The 13,704-nt window shown below is 37.0% G+C and overlaps 1 protein-coding gene across 1 annotated transcript in view; it reads right to left on the bottom strand.

Annotated features, from left to right (window-relative positions):
• Nucleotides 1-1,544: 1,544 nt before the first annotated feature.
• Nucleotides 1,545-13,704, bottom strand: part of Cpsf160 (cleavage and polyadenylation specificity factor subunit 1) — an 83,601-nt gene continuing 71,441 nt past the window's right edge. Inside the window, exons 22-26 of the mRNA XM_083138992.1 lie at nt 13,265-13,441; nt 11,477-11,609; nt 5,890-6,030; nt 3,672-3,801; nt 1,545-2,051 (exon numbers count right to left, since the gene is read on the bottom strand). Of these exons, the coding sequence (XP_082995118.1) occupies nt 1,865-2,051; nt 3,672-3,801; nt 5,890-6,030; nt 11,477-11,609; nt 13,265-13,441 (768 nt within the window). The 3' untranslated portion in view covers nt 1,545-1,864. The remainder of the gene's footprint in view (nt 2,052-3,671; nt 3,802-5,889; nt 6,031-11,476; nt 11,610-13,264; nt 13,442-13,704) is intronic.

Raw genomic sequence — 13,704 nt, 5'->3', positions numbered from 1 at the left:
TTCTCTATGTTAGTGGGAACCCTGCTTTATCTCCGTGTATAATGTATAATAAAGGCATTATGCATTAATAAGTCACCCAAGCCAGTGTGGTGTAGTAGGTTGGCATAACCTAAGAAGTTGGTGATCCCTATGTAAGATATTGTATTCACTTATTGTCGCTATTAGCCTCCAGAGATAGAAAAGTGCACAGGCAGAAAATTTGGCATGAAATCCAGAATCACATCAATTGTCATGATTTCTTCATTCTAGCTGACAATTTTAAGGCCACATTTATACTTCTGAGAGATAGGAGACACTTTTAGCTGTCACCAAATTATTGTTACTAGAACTGACCTGATAACCCGTGGCTCCACAGCCCTTGAAGGGCCTAGGTCGATCTCCCAACTGCCAGTTTTCCTCCCACAATACTACCTAGAGGTGTGAGGATCTTCAACCGGTAATGGGGTGACGTGGGGTCAGCACATCAAACCCCCAGCCATTATAGGAGATATCCGTGACTGGGTTACGCTACTCACTTGCAGCTCCCCAATTTCCTCACAATGGTGGGTTCCCACCGGTCCTATAAACAGGCCGACGAGAATCCAGATACTGAATCCATGCCAGCCCCCAATCTGAGTCCAAAGCACAGCCACGGAGGAGGACGGGCTGACCTTATACTCTTAAAAAAAAAAAATATTTTAAGTATTATATTGGAACTATCGGTGACTGGTCCAGTAGATCAAATGCCCTTCTAGACTGAAGCCTGGTACCTCTTCTTCTTTCAAGTAACTCCTCAATTGTCCTCTCAATTCTGAGAATTTTTGAACTCCCACTGGGAGTTGAACCCATACTGTTCACACCAAAATCAAGAGTACTCATCATTTGGTGATGGGAGGCACAATTCACATGACATAATCAACATATTAAAATTGCTGTTACAATCATAAAGTGTAGTTTCCATGTGGGTGAAATTTTGCACTATTTCCAAAATTTTACATTCTATAAAGTTGTTGCATAGAATGTTGCGGATACCCTTCAAGATACCTAGCGTAGAGACGCTCAAGACCAGAAAAGTACTGGCCAGTATCATTCATTAAATTCAAATGGATTCCAATATTGATACATAAATATCAGGTCAGCCCTAGTTGTTCGTCGTATGAGAAAAGTTCATTCATGAGCAAATCTGAAACATTGCAGTCCTTTTCAAGACTGCTGTTCCATTTCACATTAATATTTTAATGCATATAGATAGCAAAGCAACACAAATTTTAATAATTTTGAAATTTCTGGTATGTAAATGTGAAAACCATGAGAGACTCTTCAATGCACAACTTTGTCATGATTTTACATCAGAATTGCAATATGGTGAAAGTTAGGGATGGGCCGATATGAAATTTTGGCTGATACTGATAAAGTAACGATACTGATAACGGAAATTCTATTGATCCGATAGATAACTCTAAATGGTACTTGAAGACCTGAATGGATCATTTATCTTCTTTATAAAGGCCTATTTCGAGGTAACTGCAGTGCAAAAGAAGTTGCATATTTAGACATTTACTTTTTTAAAAAAGTAGGGTATGGAGATTATCCATAAAAAGTATAACAAAATGGTAAAATTTTGCATTACACTATAAGATATTTATAGATATATTGGATCAGTATAATATAATCAGTAATTTTACTGACACACTGATATGCCTAATACAGCTGCATGTACTTGTATACAAAAGAAATCTTTTGAAGGCTTTATTTACAAAATAATTCACGCATGTTCATAACATCGAATGGCAAGTTATTTTTGCATAAATACTGTGAACATGGGTGCATACTTCAAGTATAAAAAAGAAAAGAAACACTGTTTTCAGGTATCAATCAGGAAACATTAAAAATGAGCTGTTAATCTGTCAATTTCTGTCAGATCTTCAACAATTTCATCTATTTTTGTACCAATTTTCTTGGCAACTTCCTGTTTTTCTGCTGCTGGTAAACCAAGGAATATCCACACCAATTCTCCATCAATCATTCCACGAGCTGGATTACTTAGGAGTTTGTGAGCACTTTTGAAGGTCCTATAAAGAAAATAATAATAATCATGTGCTGAAGGAGAGCAAATTCAAAAATGCTTCTTTTTATGTTAAAAATAAATAGTGGACAGTAACTACATTAATCCAAATTGTTTTGTGATCCTGTGCCTGACTTTGCTGAGTGGTGATTAAATTAGCTCAGTTGAGATTTAATGCATTTGGGATGTATGGTCAACCCTGGTTGGTCATAGTTGTATAAAGGGGGGAAATTGATTTGTTTTTGAGTTTTGACTTGTTGAATATATAATATATCAAAAAAAAAAAAAAAGAGAGAGCCACGCTTTACGTGGCCACACGCAGACCCTATTCCACGTGTGGTGTTCTGTATAACAACAGGTATCCCATCCCCTGAGATACCTGTTAAGCAACAGACGAACTTTAGCCTAAATTTAAGGATCAGTAACTAGCGGAGGCTTTGGTAGGCTTGTGATCACTTCAATGATAAAAGGTCAGACACATTTATTCATAAAAAACACCACTTGCGGCACAGCCACCACCAAACACAAATTTTTCACTGTACATAACACACAAAAAAGATATACAAAAGATTCTGTACTTACATACCAGCCGTTTTCACCTTATACTTTTCATACCTGGGGCCACACACACTATTTCACCCTTCATAGCCACATTCCGACACATGGTCACTTTTGGGGTACACAACACTAAAAAGTAGGAATTCAATACTTCCTTGGTGTAACAAAGGCTTTGGGGGAGTGATGGATGAGTTTTCCTGGCTTTCCTTGCATGGATGGCTGAGAACAACTTGGATATTAGCTGATATCCTATGGATGCTGCTATGACGTCAGTTCTGCCGACCATGTGGTCTGGATTTCCACTTTGGATGGGGGGACACAAAAACTCGCTATATTGCCAAAATTTTCACTGGGATCATTAAATGCTGTTTTGGACACAATATCCCACTTGGTCACACACACTTAGGTCCATATTTACTATAACTGGACCTTAGATCCCTGTTTTCCTTATGCATCCTTTGTTGCTGGTACAGAAGGCCATTAACACACTGGATTTTGCCAGCAACTTCACAGGTGACCTGCTCTCAGGTGGGTCTGTAATACAAGTGAGCTTGAATAGCAAGCTCAGAACACAATAGGCCATCTGAAAGTGTCCTCTGTGACGTCACAGCCTTGAAGGCTTCTCATTGGCCAGCTGGAGTCCTTTGAGATCTTTCCTTGTCTGTAGGAGAATTGCCACTTTCTCCCACCAGATGGCAGAGTTATCAATTGCTTAAAAAGTGTAAACAAAAGTGTTTTTTCACATTATACAGGATAAAAGATTTAATAAATATGTGATTTGGAGCACATGGTTTTTGGTATTCAAGATGGCTAAACATTAATGGGGGGTATAAGTCTCTGGGAAAATAGCTCTCACAAGCTTTTTCTGATGCTAGCCTGATGGCCCTTGTACTTAGGTTATGGTCTGTGGTTATTTTGTGTGTGGGCATGTATGCCCAATGCTGATTGGTCGTAGTTGTAATTAGCCAAAGGTGGCAGAAAAGTTACTTAAATTAATGAAATACTGTACAGAATTACAGATACAAAATTTACTAGCCACAAATAAAGGAAATTACAGAAATGTACTTACCTAAAACACTTTAGATTCAACCCTCCAGTATGAGGAATGTGTGTGACCAAGACATTCTGCAACATCAACAACCTCCTGTATGTTTTCTCAGGGATGGGAAGAACACATCCTAAACTTCCATCCAATGTTGCTGGAACAACATAAATTGCAAAAACTTAGAAAATACTATCACATAATATGAAGAAATCCTACACACTCTTAAGAGAGTAATTTAAACAAGTACTATCGGACACTCAAGAAATTTTCTTATAATGCTAAATATTAGGGATAGGCCGATATGAAATTTTTGCCAATACTGATATTGATAACTAGAGCCACATATTTATGGTGAGTAAAAGATCAAGATTTCGGTACAAAAACTGGTCACATTTCGGGATCAGTTGAATAACCTAAATTTGATTTTAAAAACTATACTTATTACGGACAAAGATGAGAAATCTGTTGAAAAGAAATTAGTTTGTATTCCATTCCACAAGGGATTATCACATAAAATTGCAATTTTTTTTAGATGATTTAATTTCAAAATTGTTTTTAGATTACCAATGGTTTTAGATGTACATTAATGAATACAAAATGCAAAATGAGAAGAGCAGTCAGTATCGCATCGGTATTGCTACCATCAACAATTATCAATTGGAGAAAACATTAGGACATGTTATCAACAACATCAAGATTGTATACGAGTGCAACAAACAAACCCAATGTGCTATAGAAAAAAACCTGTGAAATCTTTCACAACAATCCAACTCTAAACACAGACCAAGAGGAGGCCTATCAAGTTTGGCAAACAGTTTTAACGAACATTACAAACTTGACAACAAAATAATTTCAACATAAATGCATGTCATACCTAGTGAACCAACCTGAAATCAAGAACCACAGAAAGAAAAAAGGGACAGGACAGTGGGGAGGAGAGGTAGAAAACAAACATAATATTGTCGTTGGGGAAGGGGAGATATAATTAAATATATATATGAAAAAAAAACACGAGGGAAAGGGTGGGTGCCCATCCCCCTCCCGAAACTACTTCAACTTCTCTATTGAGCTCCCTTTCCCCTAGCTGAATATGTTTTTGACTTATAATTTTAACACCGCAGTGCTCAAGCAGGCAGCATAGCGATGATCAGACAGAACTAATTGTGATATTATTGCATGTTTTTGTTGGATGGACAAGTCCTTCCAGGAATTCTCTTGCACAAGCCCCCTCTCAAACTCCAATGCCCAATTGCCTCGACTTATGCTACTGTCAAAATGTCAGTTTTTGTGCATGCAGCTCCATGCCGCCTGCACGTACATTCTGGTTTTTGTTTTGGGACGTACAGTGACCAGGTTTCTCATCAGAGTTGTTGCTTTGAAAATGGATTGCGAGGTGAAGCAAGAGGCGAATTTTGGACCTGATAAATGAGCTGGGTGACCAAGCAAACAAATAATCATACATGTGTTGCTGAAAATTAATAATTTTTAAGAAAATTTTTCAGGGAGTGCCACGATGCCTGTGCATGTAATGGCATTACAGAAGGAGGCACGGTGATACAAAACCACACAACATTCATTTTGTGAACAAAACAAAGGTAATTATTATAAAAATATAAAGCAATCATTACAGATGTTTAGCCAACTATTCAGTGGTGTGTAAAATGAGAAAATAAAATATTGTTGCTGAAACATGAATACATTATTTGTGATAATATGTCAGTGAGAGCAATACCACCCACGTGTGAAATTATGTTTAAGAATTTAGTGTGCGCACTGCAGTGTTAATATGAGCAAAATCAGTCATATACTTGTTTTACTGTGCTATTATAAAATTATTAGAATGTCGATCCAATCAGTTGTGAATAGTGACACAAAGTCACCAAAACTGATAGGCGAATAAATTAAGTTTTTTCCACAAGTTATGTAGTATCATTCCAAATAAATATAAATACAAAAGCTTCATAACAATTTACCAAGGTTCATAATTGGGAAAAGAGAGACGCAGTAGTATATAAATACAGAGAAACTAGTACTCACTTTTATCCGCGAAGCTGTTTTTTAAAAAAAAACAGCTTCGCGGATAAAACTTGCTGTTCCAACGAGGATGGTGGCAGTGGCGACTGAAATTAATCGAAAAAGAAAAAAACAGCTTCGCGGATAAAAGTGAGTACTCGTTTCTCCGTATTTACCAAGGTTCTTAGAAATCTTGTAAAAGTTTCAACACACAAATAAGGATACATACCAAACATTGTTATGTGTCTCTTTTCAATTCCACTAGCATGCTTCTTTTCAGATGATGGATCTGTCATCCTACATCGTATGCGGAAAAAGGTATTTACGTGTTGTCCTAGGTGGAAATCTGCTTTCCTCAGCAGTCTCTGACCTGCACATATTTAAGAAACAGCTTTAGTAAATCCATACTACACCAAGCATTTCTAGTTATTCCTAGTGAGAAATTATATGATGATAATTTTAGCATGCTGATAGTTTTTAAATAAGAAACATACAACTTTCAACTACCACAGAATTTTCATATTTATATTACTTTATGATTATGAAGAAAAAGCATGCCAAAGGTCGCCAAAAAATGTGCATGATGTACCGATTATACATTTGTATTTCAAAAGAGCATCAAAATTATTATTATTATTATCTTTTGAATAAGAATTTATATGGTAGATGGGTCCAAATATAATAAGCAGTTAAATGTAAGCACACAGTAACTGTAGAAGTTTCTTCTCTTAAAGTTATGTGTAACAGTTCATTCTTGTTGTATAAATCACCTAACAACATTTTGAGAGACAAAATATTAAGAATTAAAATTCTTGGTAACCATCCATGTTGCTCCACTTGTCGTGACTTACAGCAGAATCATACGGAACTGAATGCTCTAGTTGGTGCTGAACTGGCTACCTGTGCAGAAACAATGGCTGCCGGGCTGGCTGCTTGACTGGTGTTGAGGAATAGGCCATGCAACTGGCTTTCCTAGACTGGATTCTGTGAAACAGCCAATCAGAGCGAAGTTTGGCCACGTGAAGATAATCTGGAGTTTGCCAAAGGAAAGTTTTTGTCTGTGGTTTTTGAGTGCTGGCTGTTTTTGTTCGCTTCTCAATAAAATAAAAATTGGAGATGATGTGCATTCTTTTCAGTTCATTAATATTTAGGTATTTGTGCAAAGCGATGAGGTTTGTATGTGACAAATATGTTTAGCCGATAATGAAAATCCATATTGTTACCAATGTATTGATATATTTAGTTGAACAAAATATATTTTTTTTAACGAATGAATCCTGCAAATCTCATGTATTAATATACGTACCAGAGTTTATTAAAAAGCTTGTGCGGTACGCATTGATTACCATATTTTCTCTCGAGCAAATTTCTAGTCCATACTTTTATTTTTTAATTTTTAATAACAGTAGTAATTGTCCTACAATGTTCTTAAAATTGCTCGTCCATCTTTTTAGATTGTCTCCTCTGCGCAATGTTTTATGGGAACAAAAGTATACTGACAAGTACAGCAACAATTATCGTGTGAGGCAAAAACTAGCAAATGGATAGCCAGTCCAGTGCCAAGTAGGGCATTCCTACTGGAAATCCAGTTCTGTCTGATTTGGCCCCTAGTGGTTAACTACTAAAAGGGAACAAGCTTTCAACTCTCCAAAACCAGCATCATCATCATGACCATGCAGTAAAAGCATGGATAAAACAAATAAAACATGCTGGGTAAAAGGAAGAGGAAGGAGGAAATAAAATCAATGTTATGAACAAAGCTAGAAAGTCGACAACTCATTTTCTTTTTCCGGGCCTTTGATGAAGATGCTAATTACCCTTCAGTCAGAATCAAAAAACTTTTTTTTTTTGCTTTTTTTGGATGTATGGTCTGATTTAACCTTTAAGTAGGTAGTTGGCCAAATTGTACACAAGTGGGTAGTGGGGTGCTCACGACACCCCACAGAAAAATACACTTACAGCTATATTTCTAACAATTATAATTGTACAAGGGTTGATCAAATGAAAAGGTACGAAATGTCGTAACAACGGAATCGTTTATATAATACCGATGCCGCGATGGGAGAACGTAGCGTGATATGTAGGGGTGCAATTGTAGTCGCCACGCGGCATCGGAGCATGCAGGGGAACGCGCATGCGCAGGAGAGAGCAGACGCTCCGATACAGAGCGCCGTCCAAGTGACGCGGCAGTACGTGTTCGGATAGGATGGCGTTAACATTGGCAAATTCAACTGTTGAGGAGCAGCGAGGCGTTATCCGTTTTCTGACAGCGGAAGGTGTTAAACCGGCAGATATTCATCGCCGGATGGTGAACGTTTACGGGGAAGACGAACGACCGGGGCTGCTCACGGAGGGTGTGGTTCTGCTCCATGATAACGCACGTCCACACGTCTCCAGGGTCACACACGCGGAACTGGCCAGGTTCAAGTGGGAGCAGCTAGACCATCTGCCCTACAGTCCAGACTTATCCCCCTGTGACTTCCATGTGTTTGGTCCCCTGAAAAAGCATCTCAAAGGAAAGCGCTTAATCTCGGATGATGAACTCAAGGACGCTGTGAAGGACTGGGTCGCATCACGGCCAAAGGAATTCTGGGAAAAAGGAATCATACAGCTCGTTCATCAATGGGATCAATGTGCTCAGGCCTATGGAGGATACTTTGAATAAAGTATTCATTTACACCGACAGTGTCGTTTTGTACCTTTTCATTTGATCAACCCTTGTAATATATGTAATTTACATTATTTGTACGGGTGTAAGATTGCGAATAATGAAAATAACTGAATTTAAAACTTTTTAAGGACATTTTTATAATTTTCCTTTTTCCTTCTATTTTATACGGACAATTCCTTATTTTATTATATTTTTTTTTCTTCTGCACACTAACCACGTCCAATAACTCTAATAGCTTTTTGACATGTTCCTGTTCTTTCTTGTATTCCATTTCGAAGAAAAGAAAAGCCATAAGTATTGCAACAGTCGAGCAAAATAAAGTTTAAAACAATATGCAAGTAGGTAGGTGGGGTGCTGATAACACCCCAGAAAGCGGAGCTCTTTGTTATTGTGGACCAGCGCACAACCATGAGGCGACTAAAAGACCTACCTCTCTAGGAGTAAACAACATGAAGGTAACTGAAAGATGAACAGTGTTCCCAACTTTTAAGACTGGGGTGTTGTGGCCACCCCACATACCCACTTAAAGGTTAATAATTTTGCAACTCTCACTGCATTATCATCATTAAGTTTTCAGACTCCATCTTGTTCTTCTCTGGTGACATTGTGCATTTTACTCATATTGGCTTCTCCAATAGTTCTGCAAAAGAAAAGCCATCTTTTGCTTCAATTCAAGTGCAAAAAGAGAGAGCAAGAATCTCTTTGGCACGGGATAAGAACATTTTGATTGATTGATTTGATTTTCTTTACTTTTCTGCCACTTTTGGCTAATTATGAAGATCAGGATGAGTGGTGATAAGATGAATTGATTGATTGATTGATTTAGTTTATTTTACTTCGCGTTTTGTGCCTCTTGGCTAATTTGCGAAGATGGGGATGAGTGATGAAATTGATGAATGGACATTCACAAACAACCAAGCCCGACCGGGATTCGAACCTGGGACCCTTGGCATCGCAGCACGATGTGCTAACCACTCGGCCACAGTGTCGGGCGTGATAAGATGAAGGACACTCACAAACATATAGGGATGACTATAGGCATGCAAATTTCGTTTTTAACAAAAACACGAAATATGAAATAACATGCTGTAATGTTCATTTGTCATGTTTCTGAAGGTCTGAGGTGCATTTTTCTATCCTGTTTTGTCACGAAATAATGCGAAATGAACTTCAAAATGCGAAATTGACTCTTAAACACGAAATTTACCGTTTATATACTAGGGATGGGACCGATTAATCGGTACTCTATCGATATCGGCCGATATAGGCATATCGGTGTATCGGTAAAATTATCGATTATTTTACTGATTCGATATATCGATAAATATCTGATAATTTAGTGCAAAATTCTGCCATTTTGTTGTAATTTTTATGGATAATCTCCATACCCTACTTTCTAAAAAAAGTAAATGTCTAAATATGCAATTTCTTTTTCACTGCAGTCACCTCGAAACACACATTTATTAAGGAGGTCAATGAACCTTTCAGGTTCTTCAAGGACCATTTCTAATTTATATCGGATCGGTAGAATATTGGTTATCGGTATCAGTAAATTTTATATCGGTACTTTATCGGTATCGGCCAAAATTTCATATCGGCCCATCCCTATTATATACTGACGCGACACTTTCTGAAGTCTGAAGTATCCTGTGAGTTATGCAATTCATGGAAAATTGATTAATTCTGCCGTAAATATTTCACTCTGGTAACTACATAAATGTGCTATTAGAAGGGATAAGTTTATCTTGTGTAATAAGTGCAGTTTTTAAATCAAATTTAGGATTATATTCACAATTTTAAAACCAAAATGTCATTTTATATAGCACTTTTGATGTGATTATTCACCGCTATAACACCAAAATTTTATTTTATTTACCGCTTTTGAACCCGAAATCGACTGTTTTTGTACCGAAATTTTGCTTTTTTTATTTACCAGAAATATGTGCCTCTAGGGATGACACAAGAGCTCCCAGATCATCATACTGGCTGAGAGTCCAAATGCCACAGCCTCGCTAGTCTGTCAAATGCAAGCCAAGGTGTACTACGTGGAGTGAGATTGACATTTAGGTGTGTTTGGAAAGGACACCATAGGACAGGAAGAAATTGTAAGGCATCACGCTTTGGGCTTCGACTATGGGACGTGCACAGGTTCGAGTGAAAACCTACAACTGGACGTTCGTCGTACTGACTACATGTCACCCCTTAACTGGTTGGATGGTCTCCCACCTTGAGTGAGTAGGAACAGGTGGGTGATGCCAGCAGTCACTAGGTAGGCCCAGGCCTTCAATGGGCTGTTGCGCAATGGGTTATTTTAATTTTTTATTAGTTTAAACTACCAAACGTACAGTTCCGTCAAATTATTCAGCAGAAGTACATGACTTATGTTATTTATGAAAACATCAAGTTTACATGTTAATATCTAAAGTAATTTTGTAGGTATTTTTTAAAATTAATTGTAAGGACAATTTATAGGTTTCAAGTAGGCCGAGTTGATACCGATGCCGATGTTAATGGTATTAGCTGATACCAGTGGTATTGGTATTAGAAAGTATCAACTGAACTTTTATTTACCAATACCGGCCATCATTTTTTACTTTCACGAGGTCCACACAAATTCATGCAACACTTTTGCAAAGTCTAATTATCATGTTAATTATGCAATATTCAAAGTTTCCTTTTTATTTTATACCAGTTTCGTGTGAAAAAACTGAATTTTATGATTACATAACATGTATTTTAATATTCCGATGTAATTCTTGAATATTTTAAAGCAAAACTGTTGATTCATAGTTGCACATAATTCGAGTGGAATTCTTACACACCTTACACACCAATATTAATCAATATTTTGAACTTTTAATTATTCCAATTTTCAAGCATGGCTATCGATATCAGTGGAAATTGGTAATTGTTGGTATCGGATCAGCAGTACTTCTTACGCTATAAACTCTCAAGCTCTAATTATCAATTAAATGTGCCAGAAGTATAAAACTTTAGAAGTGTTAGCCATACATATAAGACTGAAAATTATGAATGGAAGCCTTATTTAACTTGTATATAGAAGCAGAAAGAAATGTTATAACCTCTTGTGTTTCAAAAAATCGGAAATTTATAACCTGCAATTAATATCAAATATCGGACTTACCTCCAAAACTCTCTCTTGATTCTGGATGATACATGTAGAGAGCAAAGTTCTTCTCTGCATCAGATACGAGGAATCCCATTTGTGTATTGTCAATCAGGAACTCTGTTGTGTAAACCTCTGATGCTCGAAAGTCCTAATGAACGAAATAAATAATATTCAATATGAGTGAATGCTAAAGTACAACATCTCATAGATGCTGATACCATGACTAAGATACGATATTTTGTGGGCTACATAAAATGGCAGAAGATGAGTTATGAAACTGTAGCCTAGGTGGTTGTTTCCTTGCACCTTATTTGTAGCAGTAGGATGACTAATGCGAGGACAATGGAGGAGGAAATATACAAGGAAGCAAGCATCCATGGTAAGCTAAAGTTCCCCGTGCATATAGCACCATGCCATGAAGGCACATTTAGGGGGATGTGGGGGTAGGGTCGCACACATCTCAATCTCAACCATTTTGGAGGTGATGTGATCAGCACCATGCTCCAGCTATCTTTATACCCCCCAAAGTACCCATTGATTTGAGGCTGGGTGAGCCCCAGAGCTGCTTTATGCAAAGATAAGGCCGGAAAAATTTCCGACATTGGATCACCCACCGCAGAAATCAAACCCGGGTCTCCTGCATGGCTGTCAGATGCCTTACAGCATCCATGGCCTTAATTAAATGCATCATACCACTAAAGTGACTGAGGAAAAAAAATACTGTCAGGATGTTCAGTCACAGAATTTGACCAGTGACTTTCCAATCTTATACCACCACTTGAACTCCTTTAATGATACTTTGGCAATAATAAACTTTGTAGAAATTTAAACAAAAAATGCAGGCTTGACCAGGACTTGAACCAGGGTCTCTTACATACTGTGCCATTGCAGAGACAATTCCACACAGGTAAAACAGCGACAGCAAAAAATCAGAAGCTGCAGCATTCTCGGTAGCTCAGTAGAGCAAATGGACTGTATGTCATGAGACCCAGGTTTGAGACCTGGTCGAGCCTGCACTTTTCACTGAAATTATACATAGTACATCTCTTGCGTGTGCCAAATCATGAGGTAATAATAAACTTATTTAGAAATAATACTGTGATTGGCACATCTGATATATATCTATGCAATGCATTTATGGTATAACATTTATTACTGTTATCACAAATTTTCCATAAAAACCATACCAATAAAAAAATATGGCTACAAATATCCAGTAGTAAGAGCGACACAAACTTAATGTTTACTAAAAAAAAATACTTAAGAAAAGTCGTTATCTTCCAACTACCAACACACGTGTTCTTGATTAGCATGGCATTATATGGAGCTATAATTACAGACTCTAATATCATTCATTTCTGAGATACAACATTATTCAGAGCACTATATAATTTCAAATTTAACACTGAAAGCAGCTTCAGCATTGACACTTGATACTATTGAAAAACATGCTGGTATCTAAGGGTTAAAGATAAAACATAAAATATGATATGTAACATCTGCCATCATAATCATGTTTCTATAATATCCTACTCCTTTAATATGTTTTCAGAGAAAATACTTGACAGTGACAAACATGGAACCATGCTGCATTGCTACATACAGGATAAAAATTGCAGTTTGACACTTTTCATCTGTATGTCCTCACAAGCTGTGAATGTTTGTTGGTGCTGTGTAGCAACACCTTGTATATATTTACCTTGGACACACATCAATATTATTAATTTTGTTAACTGAAAGGTGTGATGTTGCTTTACATAACAGGGAGAGTATGTTGTTCTGTAAGTAAATGTTCAAACCTACCCGGCTCACTAATGACAAAGTCCTGTATTCTTCTTGAAATCGAAGTAATGAAATTGATTTGTACACATCAGCTATCAAAATCAAGCTTTTGATGCTGAGCATCTGATGTATGTAAATCTGGGTGTCAATGAATGCAATACCCACTAAGTCATTATCCTTCAGCTGCCATATGTAGATCTGGAAAACAAAACACAAAGTAAAATACAATTGCTTTGCAGACTTCAAAATATACTTCTAATCTTAGGTTTTTTATTTAACAGAAATACAATGCCATTTCCAGCATGGCAAAAATAAATAAATAAATTGAATTTTGTATATTTAATAGCAGAAAAGCTAATGACTTCACTATGTGAAGTTAAGAATACAGTTATTATGCAAATTAAAATGAGAGTACCACAATTTTACGAGTCCAGTGAGAGAAACTTAAAACATTTATGCAA

Source organism: Lepisma saccharinum, chromosome 17 (assembly GCF_977018435.1).
Source record: "Lepisma saccharinum chromosome 17, izLepSacc3.1, whole genome shotgun sequence".
Lineage (NCBI taxonomy): Eukaryota > Metazoa > Arthropoda > Insecta > Zygentoma > Lepismatidae > Lepisma > Lepisma saccharinum.
Note: the sequence above shows the minus strand (reverse complement) of the source record. Positions and strands in the feature narration are given on the sequence as shown.